This window comes from Oncorhynchus mykiss, chromosome 1 (assembly GCF_057628025.1).
Source record: "Oncorhynchus mykiss isolate SJ-2025 chromosome 1, ASM5762802v1, whole genome shotgun sequence".
Lineage (NCBI taxonomy): Eukaryota > Metazoa > Chordata > Actinopteri > Salmoniformes > Salmonidae > Oncorhynchus > Oncorhynchus mykiss.
Window position 1 is genome coordinate 676927 of NC_143022.1, and position 22621 is coordinate 699547.

Sequence of the window (22621 nt, forward strand, 5' to 3'; positions counted from 1 at the left end):
TCCCAACTGACGATCTGGTCCCGTCTGTCAGCTCCCAACTGACGATCTGGTCCCGTCTGTCAGCTCCCAACTGACGATCTGGTCCCGTCTGTCAGCTCCCAACTGACGATCTGGTCCCGTCTGTCAGCTCCCAACTGACGATCTGGTCCCGTCTGTCAGCTCCCAACTGACGATCTGGTCCCGTCTGTCAGCTCCCAACTGACGATCTGGTCCCGTCTGTCAGCTCCCAACTGACGATCTGGTCCCGTCTGTCAGCTACCAACTGACGATCTGGTCCCGTCTGTCAGCTACTAACTAGTTGGTGTGTTTTGTCAGATTGCGCTGAATGTGGCAGGTAAAGGAGACAGTCTGTCCTCGTGGGATGGAGTCCTGGATCTTCCAGAACAGAACCTTATACACACCCGCTGCCAGCAGCTCATTGGTGAGTGACTGTTACATACAGTATCTATGTTATATATACAGTACCAGTCAAAGGTTTGGACACACCGACTCATTCATGGTCCAGGGATGTTACTATTTTCTACATTGTAGAATAGTATTGAAGACATCAAAACTATGAAATACATATGGAATCATGTAGTAACCAAAAAAGTGTTAAACAAATCCAAATATATTTCAGATTCTTCAAAATAGCCACCCGTTGCCTTGATAACAGCTTTGCACAAGCTTGGCATTCTCTCAACCAGCTTTACCTGGAATACTTTTCCAACAGTCTTGAAGGCGTTCCCACATATGCTGAGCACATGTTTTCTGCGGTCCAACTCACCCCAAGCCATCTCAATTGGGTTGAGGTTTGGTGATTGTGGAGGCCAGGTCATCTAATGCAGCACACCATCACTCTCCTTCTTGGTCATATAGCCCTTACACAGCCTGGAGTGTGTTGGTTCATTGTCCTGTCAAAAAACAAATGATAGTCCCACTAATCGCAAACCAGATGGGACCCATGCTGGTTAAGTGTGCCTTGAATTGTAAGTAAATCACTGACCGTGTCACCAGCAAAGCACCATCACACCTCCTCCTCCATGCTTCACGGGGGGAACCACACATGCAGAGATCATCTGTTCGCCTACTCCGCGTCTCACAAAGACACAGCGGTTGGAACCAAAAATCTAAAACTTGGACTCATCGGACCAAAGGACAGATTTCCACTGGTCTAATATCCACCGCTCGTGTTTCTTGGCCCAAGCATGTCTCTTTTTATTGGTGTCCTTTAGTAGTGGTTTCTATGCAGCAATTTGACTATGAAGGCCTGATTCATGCAGTCTCCTCTGAACAGTTGATGATGAGATGTGTCTGTTACTTGAACTCTGCAAAGTATTTATTTAAGTGAAATAAGCGATAAAATTAACAGTAAACATTACACTCACAGAGTTCCAAAAGAATAAAGACATTTCAAATGTCATATTATGTCTATATACAGTGTTGTAATGATGTGCAAATGGTTAAAGTACAACAGGGAAAATAAATAAGCATAAATATGGATTGTATTTACAATGTTGTTTGTTCTTCACTGGTTGCCCTTTTTTTGTGGCGATAGGTCACACATCTTGCTGCTGTGATGGCACACTGTGGTATTTCACCCAGTAGATATGGGAGTTTATCAAAAACGGGTTGTTTTCAAATTCATTGTGGATCTGTGAAATATGTCTCTCTAATATGGTCATACATTTGTCAGGAGGTTAGGAAGTGCAGCTCAGTTTCCACCTCATTTTGTGGGCAGTGAGCACATAGCCTGTCTTCTCTTGAGAGCCAGGTCTGTCTACAGGTCTGCCTTTCTCAATTGCAAGTCTATGCTCACTGAGTCTGTACATAGTCAAAACTTTCCTTAATATTGGGTCAGTCACAATGGTCAGGTATTCTGCCGCTGTGTATTCTCTGTTTAGGGCCAAAAAGCATTCTGGTTTGCTCTGTTTTTGTGTGATTATTTTCAGTGTGTCAAATACTGACCTTGTTGTTTTCTCATGATTTGGTTGGATCTAAATGTGTTCCTGTCCTGGGGGTCTGTTTGTGTTTGGGAACAGAGCCCCAGGACAAGCTTACTTAGGGATATCTTCTCCAGGTTCATCTCTCTGTGGGTGGGAATCACTTCCTTTTAGGTGGTTGTAGAATTTAGTGGCTCTTTTCTGGATTTTGATCATTTTGACTGTCGTTTCTCTTTGCTTATTTGAGCTGTTCTTGCCATAATATGGACTTGGTATTTTACCAAATAGGGGGCTATCTTCTGTATACCACCCCTACCTTGTCACAACACAACTGATTGGCTCAAACCCATAAAGAAGGAAAGAAATTCCACAAATTAACTTTGAAGAAGGCACACCTGTTAATTGAAATGTATTCCAGGTGACTACCTCATGAAGCTGGTTGAGAGAATGCAAAGAGAGTGCAAAGCTGTCATCAAGGCAAAGGGTGGCTACTTTGAAGAATCTCAAATATAAAATATATTTTGATTTGTTTAGCACTTTTTTTGGTTACTAACTGATTCCATATGTGTTATTTCATAGTTTTGATGTCTTTACTATTATTCTACAATGTAGAAAATAGTAAAAAATAAAGAAAAACCCTGTAATGAGTAGGTGTTCTAGAACCCTGTAATGAGTAGGTGTTCTAGAACCCTGTAATGAGTAGGTGTTCTAGAACCCTGGAATGAGTAGGTGTTCTAGAACCCTGTAAGTGTCCAAACCTTTGATTGGTACTGTATATACTGTGCCTACGGAAAGTATTCAGACCCCTTGACTTTTTGCACATTTTGTTACATTACAGCCTTATTCTAAAATTGATTAAATTGGTTTTTTTCCCCTCATCAATCTACACACAACACCACATAATGACAAAGCAAAAACTTTTTTAAAATTTTTTTTTAAACATTTTTGCTAAATTCTAATAAATAAATATAACATTTTACGTAAGTATTCAGAACCTTTTACTCAGTACTTTGTTGAAGCACTTTTGGCAGCGATTACAGCCATGAGTCTTCTTGGGTATGACGCTACAAGCTTGGTACACCTGTATTTGGGGAGTTTCTCCCATTCTTCTCTGAAGATCCTCTCAAACTCCGTCAGGTTGGATGGGGAGCGTCGCTGCACAGCTATTTTCAGGTCTCATGTGAATCCAGAGCATCCCAAACATGCTCAATGAGTGACATGTCTGGTGAGTATGCAAGCCATGGAAGAACTGGGACATTTTCAGCTTCCAGGAAATGTGTACAGATCCTTGTGTGACATGGTGCAGTGCATTATCATGCTGAAACATGAGGTGGTGGCGGTGGATGAATGGTACAACAATGGGCCTCAGGATCTCATCACGGTATCTCGGTGCATTCAAATTGCCATTGATAAAATGCAATTGTGTTTGTTGTCTTTAGCTTATGCCTGCCCATACCATACCCCCACCACCATGGTGCACTCTGTTCACAACGTTGACATCAGCAAACTGCCCGCCCACACGACGCCTGCGGTTGTGAGGCAGATGTACTGCCAAATTCTCTAAAATTACGTTGGAGGCGGCTTGTGCTAGAGAAATTAACATTAAATTCTCTTGCAACCGCTCTGGAGGATATTCTTGCAGTCAGCATGCCAATGGCACGCTCCCTCAAAACGAGACATCTGTGGCATTGTTTAATCAGCTTCTTGATATACCACATCTGTCAGGTGGATGGATTGTCTTGGAAAAGGAGAAATGCTCACTAACAGGGATGTAAACAAATTTGTGCACATTTGAAATAAGCTTATTGTGCGTATGGAACATTTCTGGCATCTTTTATTTCAGCTCATGAAACATGGGACCAACACTTTACATTTTTGTTCAGAGTATATTATATTCTACCTGCCCTGCTCAAGACAATTCATAGGATGGATAATTATTTGTCTTGCATAGCTCGGTCACAATGCTGTCTTCTGTAGCTCGGTCACAATACTGTCTTCTGTGGCTCGGTCACAATGCTGTCTTCTGTGGCTCGGTCACAATGCTGTCTTCTGTGGCTCGGTCACAATGCTGTCTTCTGTGGCTCGGTCACAATGCTGTCTTCTGTGGCTCGGTCACAATGCTGTCTTCTGTGGCTCGGTCACAATGCTGTCTTCTGTGGCTCGGTCACAATGCTGTCTTCTGTGGCTCTGTCAGTAATGTTGAGAATAGACAATAGAAACACAAGTCCAAACACAAGCTGGGTTCTCATACAGTTTGGGTCTTATGCAGATACTGTCAGCTGTCATCAGCTTTGCACAGTCCTTTCCCCAGGCCTTACCTCCGGGAGTAGGCCAGCACATGGTGCCACAGTGAAGAGACGCAAACTGAGGGAGAGAATGTTCTAGTGGGTTGAAGAATCAATCCTGAGACCTTTCTTTGGCATCTTGTTTGCTAGTATCTTATTTCAATCCATTTCTACAAGACACATTTGCTTGAAAGGTTCTCTGCTGGCTAGGGGCCATATGTATCCAGTATCAGGGTGGGATGGCTGATCTAGGATCAGGTCCCCCAAGTCCATGTCATCTTATTCATTCTGATCTAGGATCAGGTCCCCCAAGTCCTTGTCATCTTATTCATTCTGATCTAGGATCAGGTCCCCCCTGTCCATGTCATCTTATTCATAATGATCTAGGATCAGGCCCCCCCTGTCCATGTCATCTGATCTAAGATCAGGTCCCCCCTGTCCATGTCATCTTATTCATTCTGATCTAGGATCAGGTCCCCCCTGTCCATGTCATCTTATTCATTCTGATCTAGGATCAGGTCCCCCCTGTCCATGTCATCTTATTCATAATGATCTAGGATCAGCCCCCCCCCCCCCCTGTCCATGTCATCTTATTCATAATGATCTAGGATCAGGCCCCCCCCTGCCCATGTCATCTGATATAGGATCAGGTCCCCCCTGTCCATGTCATCTTATTCATTCCGATCTAGGATCAGGCTCCCCCTGTCCATGTCATCTTATTCATAATGATCTAGGATCAGCCCCCCCCCCCCCCCCCCTCTGTCCATGTCATCTTATTCATAATGATCTAGGATCAGGCCCCACCCCCGTCCATGTCATCTGATATAAGATCAGGTCCCCCCTGTCCATGTCATCTTATTCATAATGATCTAGGATCAGGCCCCCCCGTCCATGTCATATTATTCATAATGATCTAGGATCAGGCCCCCCCCCTGTCTATGTCATCTTATTCATAATGATCTAGGATCAGGCCCCACCCCCGTCCATGTCATCTTTTTCATAATGATCTAGGATCAGGCCCCCCCCCCCGTCCATGTCATCTTATTCATAATGATCTAGGATCAGGCCCCCCCCGTCCATGTCATATTATTCATAATGATCTAGGATCAGGTCCCCCCGTCCATGTCATATTATTCATAATGATCTAGGATCAGGCCCCCCCCCCCGTCCATGTCATCTTATTCATAATGATCTAGGATCAGGCCCCCCCCGTCCATGTCATATTATTCATAATGATCTAGGATCAGGTCCCCCCGTCCATGTCATATTATTCATAATGATCTAGGATCAGGCCCCCCCCCCCGTTCATGTCATCTTATTCATAATGATCTAGGATCAGCCCCCCCCCCCCCCCCCCCCCCTGTCCATGTCATCTTATTCATAATGATCTAGGATCAGGCCCCCCCCCCTGTCTATGTCATCTTATTCATAATGATCTAGGATCAGGCCCCACCCCCGTCCATGTCATCTTTTTCATAATGATCTAGGATCAGGCCCCCCCCCCCCCCCCTGTACATGTCATCTTATTCATAATGATCTAGGATCAGGCACCCCCGTCCATGTCATCTGATATAAGATCAGGTCCCCCCTGTCCATGTCATCTTATTCATAATGATCTATATCAGGCCCCCCCGTCATCTTATTCATTATGATGTAAAATCCTAGATCAGCACTCCTACTCTGAGAGGCTTGATGCAGATGACTCCAGGATGATTTTTCTGAACTCTGTTTCCATGCTGTCTTTGTCCTGACAGTGAGGCTAAGTGTAAGGACCTGTAACCTCTGACCCTGTGTCTCTGCTTCCTGTCTCCAGACCAGCTGGGGTGCGTGGCGGAGGAGGAGGGACGTGACATGGTGTCTGACGTAGAGTCTGTCATCACGTTCTACTGTAAGTCCCGAAACATCACCTTCACCCCTGACCTCTCCTGGCCACACCTCCTCAAACCCCTGCTGGGCCTGCAGCTGCCCCGCTCCGATCTCTACAACTGCTTCTACGCCATCATGAATAAATATATCCCACGGTGAGACACACAGCTCTACAATAAATATATACCATGGACAGACACACACCTCTACAATAGATATATACCACGGACAGACACACACCTCTACAATAGATATATACCACGGACAGACACACACCTCTACAATAGATATATACCACGGACAGACACACACCTCTACAATAGATATATACCACGGACAGACACACACCTCTACAATAAATATATACCATGGACAGACACACACCTCTACAATAGATATATACCACGGACAGACACACACCTCTACAATAGATATATACCACGGACAGACACACACCTCTACAATAGATACATTCCACGGACAATCTTCAGCAATCAACCCACAATACCCAATAATGACAAAGCGAAAACAGGTTTTTAGAAATGTTTGCAAATTTATTGAAAATAAAAAACAGAAATAACTTATTTATATAAGTATTCAGACCCTTTGCTATGAGACTCGAAATTGAGCTCAGGTGCATCCTGTTTCCATTGATCATCCTTGAGATGTTTCTACAACTTGATTGGAGTCCACCTGTGGTAAATTCAATTGATTGGAAAAGGCACACACCTGTCTATATAAGGCCACGAGGTCAAAGGAACTGCCTTAGAGCTCCAAGACAGGATTGTGTCGAGGCACAGATCTGGGGAAGGGTACCAAAAAATTTCTACAGCATTGAAGGCCCCCAAGAACACAGTGGCCTCCATCATTCTTAAATGGAAGAAGTTTGGAACCACCAAGACTCTTCCTAGAGCTGGCTGCTCGGCCACACTGAGCAATCGGGGGAGAAGGGCCTTGGTCAGGGAGGTGACCAAGAACCTGATGATCACCCTGATAGAGCTCCAGAGTTCCTCTGTGGAGATAGGAGAAACTTCCAGAAGGATAACCATCTCTTCAGTACTCCACCAATCAGGCCTTTATGGTAGAGTGGCCAGACGGAAGCCACTACTCAGTAAAAGGCACATGACAGCCTGCTTGTAGTTTGCCAAAAAGTCCCCAAAAGTCTGACCATTAGGAACAAGATTCTCTGGTTGAACTGAATGCCAAGCGTCACGTCTGGAGGAAACCTGGCACCATCCCTACAGTGAAGCATGGTAGCGGCAGGGTAGCCTAGAGCGTTGGGCTAGTAACCAAAAGGTTTCAAGTTCGAATCCCCGAGCTGACAAGGTACAAATCTGTCGTTCTGCCCCTGAACAAGGCAGTTAACCCACTGTTCCTAGGCCATCATTGAAATAAGAATTTGTTCTTAACTGACTTGCCTAGTTAAATAAAGGTTTTTAAAAAATGGTGGTGGCAGCATCATGCTGTGGGGATGTTTCTCAGGGACTGAGAATTAGTCAATTAATCATCAAGCCGTTGACTAATTAAATCAAGTGTACCAGTTTAGGGTTAAGCAAAAGTGAAACTTCTTGGGGGTGAGGAGTTAGTTGGGAAACTCTGATCTTGATGACTGTATTGAAGCCAACACCTCCATCTTGGCTCTCCCCCGCCATTGCGTTTAACCCAACACCTCCATCTTGGTACTCCCCCACCATTGTGTTTAAGCCAACACCTCCATCTTAGCTCTCCCCCACCATTGTGTTTAAGCCAACACCTCCATCTTGGCTCTCCCCCACCATTGCGTTTAACCCAACACCTCCATCTTGGTACTCCCCCACTATTGCGTTTAAGCCAACACCTCCATCTTGGTACTCCCCCACCATTGCGTTTAAGCCAACACCTCCATCTTGGTACTCCCCCACCATTGCGTTTAAGCCAACACCTCCATCTTGGTACTCCCCCACCATTGTGTTTAAGCCAACACCTCCATCTTGGTACTCCCCCACCATTGTGTTTAAGCCAACACCTCCATCTTAGCTCTCCCCCACCATTGTGTTTAAGCCAACACCTCCATCTTGGCTCTCCCCCACCATTGCGTTTAACCCAACACCTCCATCTTGGTACTCCCCCACTATTGCGTTTAAGCCAACACCTCCATCTTGGTACTCCCCCACCATTGCGTTTAAGCCAACACCTCCATCTTGGTACTCCCCCACCATTGCGTTTAAGCCAACACCTCCATCTTGGTACTCCCCCACCATTGTGTTTAAGCCAACACCTCCATCTTGGTACTCCCCCACCATTGTGTTTAAGCCAACACCTCCATCTTGGTACTCCCCCACCATTGTGTTTAAGCCAACACCTCCATCTTGGCTCTCCCCCACCATTGTACGTTTGCAGGAAGCTATAGAAATGCATGTATTAATGTCTACATTAATTTATACCATGTTTAATCTCTTACAGACACCTTAATGCATACTGTACATTATATTATGCTAAACATGATGAATGTTTAATAACACTAGGTGTAACGGTACATCTTCCTGTCCAGGGACTGTGTAGTGAAGGGCCGTCCGTTCCACCTGTACAGACTGCTGCTTCAGTATCATGAACCAGAACTCTGCTCCTTCCTCGACACCAAGAAGATCACCCCAGACTCCTACACTATACACTGGGTATGTCTATCTAATCCCAGACTGGGTATGTCTATCTAATCCCAGACTGGGTATGTCTATCTAATCCCAGACTGGGTATGTCTATCTAATCCTAGACTGGGTATGTCTATCTAATCCCAGACTGGGTATGTCTATCTAATCCCAGACTGGGTATGTCTATCTAATCCCAGACTGGGTATGTCTATCTAATCCCAGACTGGGTATGTCTATCTAATCCCAGACTGGGTATGTCTATCTAATCCCAGACTGGGTATGTCTATCTAATCCCAGACTGGGTATGTCTATCTAATCCCAGACTGGGTATGTCTATCAAATCCCAGACTGGGTATGTCTATCAAATCCCAGACTGGGTATGTCTATCTAATCCCAGACTGGGTATGTCTATCAAATCCCAGACTGGGTATGTCTATCAAATCCCAGACTGGGTATGTCTATCTAATCCCAGACTGGGTATGTCTAATCCCAGACTGGGTATGTCTATCTAACCCCAGACTGGGTATGTTTATCTAACCCCAGACTCCTACACTATACACTGGGTATGTCTATCTAATCCCAGACTGGGTATGTCTATCTAATCCCAGACTGGGTATGTCTATCTAATCCCAGACTGGGTATGTCTATCTAACCCCAGACTGGGTATGTCTATCTAACCCCAGACGGGTATGTCTATCTAACCCCAGACTGGGTATGTCTATCTAACCCCAGACTGGGTATGTCTATCTAACCCCAGACTGGGTATGTCTATCTAATCCCAGACTGGGTATGTCTATCTAATCCCAGATTGGGTATGTCTATCTAATCCCAGACTGGGTATGTCTATCTAATCCCAGACTGGGTATGTCTATCTAATCCCAGACTGGGTATGTCTATCTAACCCCAGACTCCTACACTATACACTGGGTATGTCTATCTAACCCCAGACTGGGTATGTCTATCTAACCCCAGACTCCTACACTATACCATGGGTATGTCTATCTAATCCCAGACTGGGTATGTCTATCTAATCCCAGACTGGGTATGTCTATCTAATCCCAGACTGGGTATGTCTATCTAATCCCAGACTGGGTATGTCTATCTAATCCCAGACTGGGTATGTCTATCTAACCCCAGACTCCTACACTATACACTGGGTATGTCTATCTAACCCCAGACTGGGTATGTCTATCTAACCCCAGACTCCTACACTATACCCTGGGTATGTCTATCTAATCCCAGACTGGGTATGTCTATCTAACCCCAGACTGGGTATGTATGTCTATCTAACCCCAGACTCCTACACTATACACTGGGTATGTCTATCTAACCCCAGACTGGGTATGTCTATCTAACCCCAGACTCCTACACTATACCCTGGGTATGTCTATCTAACCCCAGACTGGGTATGTCTATCTAACCCCAGACCAGACTGGGTATGTATGTCTATCTAACCCCAGACTGGGTATGTATGTCTATCTAACCCCAGACGGGGTATGTCTATCTAACCCCAGACTGGGTATGTCTATCTAATCCCAGACTGGGTATGTCTATCTAATCCCAGACTGGGTATGTCTATCTAACCCCAGACTCCTACACTATACCCTGAGTATGTCTATCTAATCCCAGACTGGGTATGTCTATCTAACCCCAGACTGGGTATGTATGTCTATCTAACCCCAGACTGGGTATGTATGTCTATCTAACCCCAGACGGGGTATGTCTATCTAACCCCAGACGGGGTATGTCTATCTAACCCCAGACTCCTACACTATACACTGGGTATGTCTATCTAATCCCAGACTGGGTATGTCTATCTAATCCCAGACTGGGTATGTCTATCTAACCCCAGACTGGGTATGTCTATCTAACCCCAGACTGGGTATGTCTATCTAACCCCAGACGGGTTATGTCTATCTAACCCCAGACTCCTACACTATACACTGGGTATGTCTATCTAATCCCAGACTGGGTATGTCTATCTAATCCCAGACTGGGTATGTCTATCTAACCCCAGACTGGGTATGTCTATCTAACCCCAGACTGGGTATGTCTATCTAACCCCAGACTGGGTATGTCTATCTAACCCCAGACTGGGTATGTCTATCTAACCCCAGACTGGGTATGTCTATCTAACCCCAGACTGGGTATGTCTATCTAACCCCAGACTGGGTATGTCTATCTAACCCCAGACGGGGTATGTCTATCTAACCCCAGACTCCTACACTATACACTGGGTATGTCTATCTAACCCCAGACTGGGTATGTCTATCTAACCCCAGACTCCTACACTATACCCTGGGTATGTCTATCTAATCCCAGACTGGGTATGTCTATCTAACCCCAGACTGGGTATGTATGTCTATCTAACCCCAGACGGGGTATGTCTATCTAACCCCAGACTCCTACACTATACACTGGGTATGTCTATCTAATCCCAGACTGGGTATGTCTATCTAATCCCAGACTGGGTATGTCTATCTAACCCCAGACTGGGTATGTCTATCTAACCCCAGACTGGGTATGTCTATCTAACCCCAGACTGGGTATGTCTATCTAACCCCAGACTGGGTATGTCTATCTAACCCCAGACTGGGTATGTCTATCTAACCCCAGACTGGGTATGTCTATCTAACCCCAGACGGGGTATGTCTATCTAACCCCAGACTCCTACACTATACACTGGGTATGTCTATCTAACCCCAGACTGGGTATGTCTATCTAATCCCAGACTGGGTATGTCTATCTAATCCCAGACTGGGTATGTCTATCTAATCCCAGACTGGATATGTCTATCTAACCCCAGACTGGGTATGTCTATCTAACCCCAGACTGGGTATGTCTATCTAACCCCAGACTGGGTATGTCTATCTAATCCCAGACTGGGTATGTCTATCTAATCCCAGACTGGGTATGTCTATCTAATCCCAGACTGGGTATGTCTATCTAATCCCAGACTGGGTATGTCTATCTAACCCCAGACTGGGTATGTCTATCTAATCCCAGACTGGGTATATCTATCTAATCCCAGACTGGGTATGTCTATCTAATCCCAGACTGGGTATGTCTATCTAATCCCAGACTGGGTATGTCTATCTAACCCCAGACTCCTACACTATACCCTGGGTATGTCTATCTAATCCCAGACTGGGTATGTCTATCTAACGCCAGACTCCTACACTATACACTGGGTATGTCTATCTAATCCCAGACTGGGTATGTCTATCTAATCCCAGACTGGGTATGTCTATCTAACCCCAGACTGGGTATGTCTATCTAACCCCAGACTGGGTATGTCTATCTAATCCCAGACTGGGTATGTCTATCTAACCCCAGACTGGGTATGTCTATCTAATCCCAGACTGGGTATGTCTATCTAATCCCAGACTGGGTATGTCTATCTAACCCCAGACTGGGTATGTCTATCTAACCCCAGACTGGGTATGTCTATCTAACCCCAGACTGGGTATGTCTATCTAATCCCAGACTGGGTATGTCTATCTAATCCCAGACTGGGTATGTCTATATAATCCCAGACTGGGTATGTATATCTAATCCCAGACTGGGTATGTATATCTAATCCCAGACTGGGTATGTCTATCTAACCCCAGACTGGGTATGTCTATCTAACCCCAGACTCCTACACTATACACTGGGTATGTCTATCTAATCCCAGACTGGGTATGTCTATCTAACCCCAGACTGGGTATGTCTATCTAACCCCAGACTGGGTATGTCTATCTAATCCCAGACTGGGTATGTCTATCTAATCCCAGACTGGGTATGTCTATCTAATCCCAGACTGGGTATGTCTATCTAATCCCAGACTGGGTATGTCTATCTAACCCCAGACTGGGTATGTCTATCTAACCCCAGACTGGGTATGTCTATCTAACCCCAGACTCCTACACTATACACTGGGTATGTCTATCTAATCCCAGACTGGGTATGTCTATCTAATCCCAGACTGGGTATGTCTATCTAATCCCAGACTGGGTATGTCTATCTAATCCCAGACTGGGTATGTCTATCTAACCCCAGACTCCTACACTATACCCTGGGTATGTCTATCTAATCCCAGACTGGGTATGTCTATCTAACCCCAGACTCCTACACTATACACTGGGTATGTCTATCTAACCCCAGACTGGGTATGTCTATCTAACCCCAGACTCCTACACTATACACTGGGTATGTCTATCTAATCCCAGACTGGGTATGTCTATCTAATCCCAGACTGGGTATGTCTATCTAATCCCAGACTGGGTATGTCTATCTAACCCCAGACTCCTACACTATACCCTGGGTATGTCTATCTAATCCCAGACTGGGTATGTCTATCTAACCCCAGACTCCTACACTATACACTGGGTATGTCTATCTAATCCCAGACTGGGTATGTCTATCTAACCCCAGACTGGGTATGTCTATCTAACCCCAGACTGGGTATGTCTATCTAACCCCAGACTGGGTATGTCTATCTAACCCCAGACTGGATATGTCTATCTAACCCCAGACTGGGTATGTCTATCTAACCCCAGACTGGGTATGTCTATCTAACCCCAGACTGGGTATGTCTATCTAACCCCAGACGGGGTATGTCTATCTAACCCCAGACTCCTACACTATACACTGGGTATGTCTATCTAACCCCAGACTGGGTATGTCTATCTAATCCCAGACTGGGTATGTCTATCTAATCCCAGACTGGGTATGTCTATCTAATCCCAGACTGGGTATGTCTATCTAATCCCAGACTGGGTATGTCTATCTAATCCCAGACTGGGTATGTCTATCTAACCCCAGACTCCTACACTATACACTGGGTATGTCTATCTAACCCCAGACTGGGTATGTCTATCTAATCCCAGACTGGGTATGTCTATCTAATCCCAGACTGGGTATGTATGTCTATCGAACCCCAGACTGGGTATGTCTATCTAACCCCAGACTCCTACACTATACACTGGGTATGTCTATCTAACCCCAGACTGGGTATGTATATCTAATCCCAGACTGGGTATGTCTATCTAACCCCAGACTCCTACACTATACCCTGGGTATGTCTATCTAACCCCAGACGGGGTATGTCTATCTAACCCCAGACTGGGTATGTCTATCTAACCCCAGACTGGGTATGTCTATCTAACCCCAGACTGGGTATGTCTATCTAACCCCAGACTCCTACACTATACCCTGGGTATGTCAGTACTGCCTATTAGGTTTGAAATGTTCCCTTGCAGTGGGATGGTGGATTGTGACTGGTATGTTGTGTATCCTACAGCTAGGCAGTCTGTTCTCCAGTCACTGCCTACCAGAGGTGACTCAGGCCATGTGGGACTTTTACCTCCAACAGGCTGACCCCTTCCTCATCTTCTTCCTCCTGCTCATCATCCTCGTCAATGCCAAGTACCCACTATTACAACATATTCATAATACAAACCAGATTACAACACATAGCTACCGCAAAATACTATCACAAACGTATCAATACCAGGTCTTCAGTGCTCTGATATTACATTATTACTTTTGGTTCCCCCTTAGAGATAACAACCTGTTTGTTCCCCCCCCTAGAGATAACATCCTGTTTGTTCCCCCCCTAGAGATAACATCCTGTTTGTTCCCCCCCTAGAGATAACATCCTGTTTGTTCCCCCCTAGAGATAACATCCTGTTTGTTCCCCCCCCTAGAGATAACATCCTGTTTGTTCCCCCCCCTAGAGATAACATCCTGTTTGTCCCCCCCCCCTAGAGATAACATCCTGTTTGTTCCCCCCCTAGAGATAACATCCTGTTTGTCCCCCCCCTAGAGATAACATCCTGTTTGTTCCCCCCCCTAGAGATAACATCCTGTTTGTTCCCCCCCTAGAGATAACATCCTGTTTGTTCCCCCCTAGAGATAACATCCTGTTTGTTCCCCCCTAGAGATAACATCCTGTTTGTTCCCCCCTAGAGATAACATCCTGTTTGTTCCCCCCTAGAGATAACATCCTGTTTGTTCCCCCCTAGAGATAACATCCTGTTTGTCCCCCCCCCTAGAGATAACATCCTGTTTGTTCCCCCCCCTAGAGATAACATCCTGTTTGTTCCCCCCTAGAGATAACATCCTGTTTGTTCCCCCCTAGAGATAACATCCTGTTTGTTCCCCCCCTAGAGATAACATCCTGTTTGTTCCCCCCCTAGAGATAACATCCTGTTTGTTCCCCCCTAGAGATAACATCCTGTTTGTTCCCCCCTAGAGATAACATCCTGTTTGTTCCCCCCTAGAGATAACATCCTGTTTGTTCCCCCCTAGAGATAACATCCTGTTTGTTCCCCCCTAGAGATAACATCCTGCAACAAGAAGGGGACAGTAAAGAAGATATCATTAGTAAGTTATCTGCTTCTGGATTCAGCTTCTAGGCTGCTGTGTGTTGAATGCAGGGTTCTAACTTGTGTGTTTGTTACAGAGATGTTGGAGGACTCTCCTGCCCTGTTAGAGGCTGATGATATAGAAGACCTGTTCTCTCTGGCCCAGTATTACTGGAGCAAGACCCCTCTGTCTCTCAGAAAGGTAAAGTACTGTTATGGGTCCCTCCTTATACAGCTGGCATGAGGCCCTGCTCAATACAGCTGGCATGAGGCCCTGCTCAATACAGCTGTCATGAGGCCCTGCTCAATACAGCTGGCATGAGGCCCTGCTCAATACAGCTGGCATGGGGCCCTGCTCAATACAGCTGGCATGGGGCCCTGCTCAATACAGCTGGCATGGGGCCCTGCTCAATACAGCTGGCATGGGGCCCTGCTCAATACAGCTGGCATGAGGCCCTGCTCAATACAGCTGTCATGAGGCCCTGCTCAATACAGCTGGCATGAGGCCCTGCTCAATACAGCTGGCATGGGGCCCTGCTCAATACAGCTGGCACGGGGCCCTGCTCAATACAGCTGGCACGGGGCCCTGCTCAATACAGCTGGCACGGGGCGAATACCTTACTGTAAAATGCTTACTTTCAAGCTCTTAACAAACAAGTTTTCAGAATATAGAGTTAAGAAAATACTTACCTAAATAAAGTCAACAAAAAAAAGACAAAGTAACACAAAATAACGAGGATACAGGGGGTACCGGGACAGAGTCAATGTGGAGGCTATATACAGGGTATTACGGTACAGAGTCAATGTGGAGGCTATATACAGGGGGTACCGGTACAGAGTCAATGTGGAGGCTATATACAGGGTGTTACGGTACAGAGTCAATGTGGAGGCTATATACAGGGTATTACGGTACAGAGTCAATGTGGAGGCTATATACAGGGTATTACGGTACAGAGTCAATGTGGAGGCTATATACAGGGGGTACCGGGACAGAGTCAATGTGGAGGCTATATACAGGGTATTACGGTACAGAGTCAATGTGGAGGCTATATACAGGGGGTACCGGTACAGAGTCAATGTGGAGGCTATATACAGGGTATTACGGTACAGAGTCAATGTGGAGGCTATATACAGGGGGCACCGGTACAGAGTCAATGTGGAGGCTATATACAGGGGGTACCGGGACAGAGTCAATGTGGAGGCTATATACAGGGGGTACCGGTACAGAGTCAATGTGGAGGCTATATACAGGGTATTACGGTACAGAGTCAATGTGGAGGCTATATACAGGGTATTACGGTACAGAGTCAATGTGGAGGCTATATACAGGGGGTACCGGTACAGAGTCAATGTGGAGGCTATATACAGGGGGTACCGGTACAGAGTCAATGTGGAGGCTATATACAGGGGGTACTGGTACAGAGTCAATGTGGAGGCTATATACAGGGGGTACTGGTACAGAGTCAATGTGGAGGCTATATACAGGGTATTACGGTACAGAGTCAATGTGGAGGCTATATACAGGGGGTACCGGTACAGAGTCAATATGGAGGCTATATACAGGGTATTACGGTACAGTGTCAATGTGGAGGTTATATACAGGGGGTACCGGTACAGAGTCAATGTGGAGGCTATATACAGGGGGTACCGGTACAGAGTCAATGTGGAGGCTATATACAGGGTATTACGGTACAGAGTCAATGTGGAGGCTATATACAGGGTATTACGGTACAGAGTCAATGTGGAGGCTATATACAGGGGGTACCGGTACAGAGTCAATGTGGAGGCTATATACAGGGGGTACCGGTACAGAGTCAATGTGGAGGCTATATACAGGGGGTACCGGTACAGAGTCAATGTGGAGGCTATATACAGGGGGTACCGGTACAGAGTCAATGTGGAGGCTATATACAGGGGGTACCGGTACAGAGTCAATGTGGAGGCTATATACAGGGTATTACGGTACAGAGTCAATGTGGAGGCTATATACAGGGGGCACCGGTACAGAGTCAATGTGGAGGCTATATACAGGGGGTACCGGGACAGAGTCAATGTGGAGGCTATATACAGGGGGTACCGGTACAGAGTCAATGTGGAGGCTATATACAGGGTATTACGGTACAGAGTCAATGTGGAGGCTATATACAGGGTATTACGGTACAGAGTCAATGTGGAGGCTATATACAGGGGGTACCGGTACAGAGTCAATGTGGAGGCTATATACAGGGGGTACCGGTACAGAGTCAATGTGGAGGCTATATACAGGGGGTACTGGTACAGAGTCAATGTGGAGGCTATATACAGGGGGTACTGGTACAGAGTCAATGTGGAGGCTATATACAGGGTATTACGGTACAGAGTCAATGTGGAGGCTATATACAGGGGGTACCGGTACAGAGTCAATATGGAGGCTATATACAGGGTATTACGGTACAGTGTCAATGTGGAGGTTATATACAGGGGGTACCGGTACAGAGTCAATGTGGAGGCTATATACAGGGGGTACCGGTACAGAGTCAATGTGGAGGCTATATACAGGGTATTACGGTACAGAGTCAATGTGGAGGCTATATACAGGGGGTACCGGTACAGAGTCAATGTGGAGGCTATATACAGGGGGTACCGGTACAGAGTCAATGTGGAGGCTATATACAGGGGGTACCGGTACAGAGTCAATGTGGAGGCTATATACAGGGGGTACCGGTACAGAGTCAATGTGGAGGCTATATACAGGGGGTACCGGTACAGAGTCAATGTGGAGGCTATATATAGGGGGTACCGGGACAGAGTCAATGTGGAGGCTATATACAGGGGGTACCGGTACAGAGTCAATGTGGAGGCTATATACAGGGTGTTACGGTACAGAGTCAATGTGGAGGCTATATACAGGGGGTACCGGTACAGAGTCAATGTGGAGGCTATATACAGGGTATTACGGTACAGTGTCAATGTGGAGGCTATATACAGGGTATTACGGTACAGAGTCAATGTGGAGGCTATATACAGGGGGCACCGGTACAGAGTCAATGTGGAGGCTATATACAGGGGGTACCGGGACAGAGTCAATGTGGAGGCTATATACAGGGGGTACCGGTACAGAGTCAATGTGGAGGCTATATACAGGGGGTACCGGTACAGAGTCAATGTGGAGGCTATATACAGGGGGTACTGGTACAGAGTCAATGTGGAGGCTATATACAGGGGGTACTGGTACAGAGTCAATGTGGAGGCTATATACAGGGTATTACGGTACAGAGTCAATGTGGAGGCTATATACAGGGGGTACCGGTACAGAGTCAATATGGAGGCTATATACAGGGTATTACGGTACAGTGTCAATGTGGAGGTTATATACAGGGGGTACCGGTACAGAGTCAACGTGGAGGCTATATACAGGGGGTACCGGTACAGAGTCAATGTGGAGGCTATATACAGGGTATTACGGTACAGAGTCAATGTGGAGGCTATATACAGGGTATTACGGTACAGAGTCAATGTGGAGGCTATATACAGGGGGTACCGGTACAGAGTCAATGTGGAGGCTATATACAGGGGGTACCGGTACAGAGTCAATGTGGAGGCTATATACAGGGGGTACCGGTACAGAGTCAATGTGGAGGCTATATACAGGGGGTACCGGTACAGAGTCAATGTGGAGGCTATATACAGGGGGTACCGGTACAGAGTCAATGTGGAGGCTATATATAGGGGGTACCGGGACAGAGTCAATGTGGAGGCTATATACAGGGGGTACCGGTACAGAGTCAATGTGGAGGCTATATACAGGGTGTTACGGTACAGAGTCAATGTGGAGGCTATATACAGGGGGTACCGGTACAGAGTCAATGTGGAGGCTATATACAGGGTATTACAGTACAGTGTCAATGTGGAGGTTATATACAGGGGGTACCGGTACAGAGTCAATGTGGAGGCTATATACAGGGGGTACCGGTACAGAGTCAATGTGGAGGCTATATACAGGGGGTACCGGTACAGAGTCAATGTGGAGGTTATATACAGGGGGTACCGGTACAGAGTCAATGTGGAGGCTATATACAGGGGGTACCGGTACAGAGTCAATGTGGAGGTTATATACAGGGGGTACCGGTACAGAGTCAATGTGGAGGCTATATACAGGGGGTACCGGTACAGGGTCAATGTGGAGGCTATATACAGGGGGTACCGGTACAGAGTCAATGTGGAGGCTATATACAGGGGGTACCGGTGCAGAGTCAATGTGGAGGCTATATACAGGGGGTACCGGTACAGAGTCAATGTGGAGGCTATATACAGGGGGTACCGGTACAGAGTCAATGTGGAGGCTATATACAGGGGGTACCGGTACAGAGTCAATGTGGAGGCTATATACAGGGGGTACCGGTACAGAGTCAATGTGGAGGCTATATACAGGGGGTACCGGTACAGAGTCAATGTGGAGGCTATATACAGGGGGTACCGGTACAGAGTCAATATGGAGGCTATATACAGGGTGTTACGGTACAGAGTCAATGTGGAGGCTATATACAGGGGGTACCGGTACAGAGTCAATGTGGAGGCTATATACAGGGGGTACCGGTACAGAGTCAATGTGGAGGCTATATACAGGGTGTTACGGTACAGAGTCAATGTGGAGGCTATATACAGGGTGTTACGGTACAGAGTCAATATGGAGGCTAAATACAGGGGGTACCGGTACAGAGTCAATATGGAGGCTATATACAGGGTGTTACGGTACAGAGTCTATATGGAGGCTAAATACAGGGGGTACCGGTACAGAGTCAATATGGAGGCTATATACAGGGTGTTACGGTAGAGTCAATGTGGAGGCTTTATACAGGGTGTTACGGTACAGAGTCAATGTGGAGGCTTTATACAGGGTGTTACGGTACAGAGTCAATGTGGAGGCTTTATACAGGGTATTACGGTACAGAGTCAATGTGGAGACTATATACAGGGGGTACCGGTACAGAGTCAATGTGGAGACTATATACAGGGGGTACCGGTACAGTGTCAATGTGGAGGCTATATACAGGGGGTACCGGTACAGAGTCAGTGTGAAAAGTCTATGACTTGGGTGACTGGAGTCTTTGACATTTTTTAGGGCCTTCCTCTGACACCGCCTAATATAGAGGTCCTGGATGGTAGGAAGTTTGGCCCCAGTGATGTACTGGCCCATTCGCACTACCCTCTGTAGTGCCTTGCGACCGGAGGCCGAGCAGTTGCCATACCAGGCAGTGATGCACTCGATGTTGCAGCTGTAGAACTTTTTGAGGATCTCAGGACCCATGCCAAATCTTTTTAGTTTCCTGAGGGGGAAAAGGTGTTGTCGTGCCCTCTTCACGACTGTCTTGGTGTGTTTGGACCATTCTAGTTTGTTGGTGATGTGGACACCAAGGAACTTGAAACTCTCGACCCGCTCCACTACAGCCCCGTTGATGTTAATGGGGGCCTGTTCAGCCCGCCTTTTCCTGTAGTCCACGATCAGCTCTTTTGTCTTGCTCACATTGAGGGGGAGGTTGTTCTCCTGGCACCACCCGGCCAGGTCTCTGACCTCTTCCCTATAAGCCGTCTCATCGTTGAGGGAGAGGTTGTTGTCCTGGCACCACCCGGCCAGGTCTCTGACCTCCAACCCTATAGGCCGTCTCATCGTTGAGGGAGAGGTTGTTGTCCTGGCACCACCCGGCCAGGTCTCTGACCTCCTCCCTATAAGCTGTCTCATCGTTGTTGGGGATCAGGCCTACCACTGTTGTGTCGTCAACAAACTTGATGATGGTGTTGGAGTTGTGCCTGGCCATGCAGTCATGGGTGAACAGGGAGTACAGGAGGGGACTGAGCACACACCCGAGGGCCCCAGTGTTGAGGATCAGTGTGGTGGATGTGTTCTTCCCTACCCTTACCAGCTGGGGAAGGCCCGTCAGGAAGTCCAGGATCTAGTTGCAGAGGGAGGTGTTTAGTCCCAGGGTCTTTAGCTTATTGATGAGCTTTGAGGGCACTATGGTGTTGAACGCTGAGCTGTAGTCAATTAACAACATTCTCAGTACAACACAACTAACATGGAGCCCGGTTGAATATAAGTGAAGTTGCTGCAGGCCTATGCAGTAAGTGGCAGTATTGTGAGGGAAGAAGAAGCTTGGTAAATGTCATTGGAGAATACCTTTACATTTCTCTGAACTGTTTTAATTCTCTTCAGTGGGTCATGTTAAGTTGCTAGCTTTCATAATGTATGTAGCAGTATGTCTCTGTGTGTGTAAGAGAACCAGACGTTGACTCTCTGTGTGTGTGTAGGAGAACCAGACGTTGACTCTCTCTGTCTATAGGAGAACTAGACGTTGACTCTCTCTGTCTATAGGAGAACTAGACGTTGACTCTCTCTGTCTATAGGAGAACCAGACGTTGACTCTCTCTGTCTATAGGAGAACCAGACGTTGACTCTCTGTCTATAGGAGAACCAGACGTTGACTCTCTCTCTCTGTGTCTGTAGGAGAACCAGAACTTGTTTGGGTCCAGCCTGGTGGCACTGAAGGAGGAAGACATGGATCTGAGTCAGGCTCTCTGTCTCCCTGTGTCTGTCCCTGAGATACTGCAGGCCAACCAGCTGCAGCCTGTGAGTAACAGCACCCCTGAGGTGTGTTCAAGGCATTCATTTTCGGTGAACATGTTACTGTAGTGACAGTTTTAGTTGGACTGAAAATGTTAGTGGAAAATCAAATGGCTAATTACTGTAAGGATTAATGTAGCATTTTAGTAGCAATAACCAAACTACAAATTACTTTGATATTCCTACTACATGTAATAGAAATGTCTCTATCGACCTGTCCCAGGAAGGGGTTCGGTTCTTTGTGGTGGACTGTCGACCTGCTGAGCAGTACAACGCTGGACACCTCTCTACTGCCTTCCACCTGGACTCAGACTTGGTGAGACCTTGGGGGGGGGGGGGGGGGGGCTGGAGACTAGGGGGAGGAGAATGGGGACTGGAGACTAGGGAGAGGAGAATGGGGACTGGAGACTAGGGAGAGGAGAATGGGGACTGGAGACTAGGGAGAGGAGAATGGGGACTGGAGACTAGGGAGAGGAGAATGGGGACTGGAGACTAGGGAGAGGAGAATGGGGACTGGAGACTAGGGAGAGGAGAATGGGGACTGGAGACTAGGGAGAGGAGAATGGGGAGAGGGGACGGTAGAGGAGAATGGGGAGAGGGGAATGGGGAGAGGGGACGGTAGAGGAGAATGGGGAGAGGGGACGATGGAGGAGAATGGGGAGAGGGGACGATGGAGGAGAATGGGGAGGGGGGACGATGGAGGAGAATGGGGAGGGGGGACGATGGAGGAGAATGGGGAGGGGGGACGATGGAGGGGGGACGATGGAGGAGAATGGGGAGGGGGTACGAAGGTGGAGGAGAATGGGGAGGGGGGACGATGGAGGAGAATGGGGAGGGGGGACGATGGAGGAGAATGGGGAGGGGGGACGATGGAGGAGAATGGGGAGGGGGGACGATGGAGGAGAATGGGGAGGGGGAACGAAGGTGGAGGAGAATGGGGAGGGGGGACGATGGAGGAGAATGGGGAGGGGGG

The 22621-nt window shown here is 47.0% G+C and overlaps 1 protein-coding gene across 7 annotated transcripts in view; it reads left to right on the forward strand.

Annotated features, from left to right (window-relative positions):
* Nucleotides 1–22621, forward strand: part of tbc1d23 (TBC1 domain family, member 23) — a 65949-nt gene that overhangs the window by 16249 nt on the left and 27079 nt on the right. For 4 of the 7 annotated variants that reach the window (XM_036977160.2, XM_036977245.2, XM_090219373.1 and 1 more), the window contains 8 exons: nt 316–421; nt 6021–6228; nt 8604–8727; nt 13985–14109; nt 15023–15069; nt 15149–15252; nt 21532–21675; nt 21872–21964. In XM_036977160.2, the coding sequence (XP_036833055.1) occupies nt 316–421; nt 6021–6228; nt 8604–8727; nt 13985–14109; nt 15023–15069; nt 15149–15252; nt 21532–21675; nt 21872–21964 (951 nt within the window). The remainder of the gene's footprint in view (nt 1–315; nt 422–6020; nt 6229–8603; nt 8728–13984; nt 14110–15022; nt 15070–15148; nt 15253–21531; nt 21676–21871; nt 21965–22621) is intronic. The other 3 variants (XM_090220289.1, XM_036977209.2, XM_036977292.2) reach the window with 1 other exon arrangement.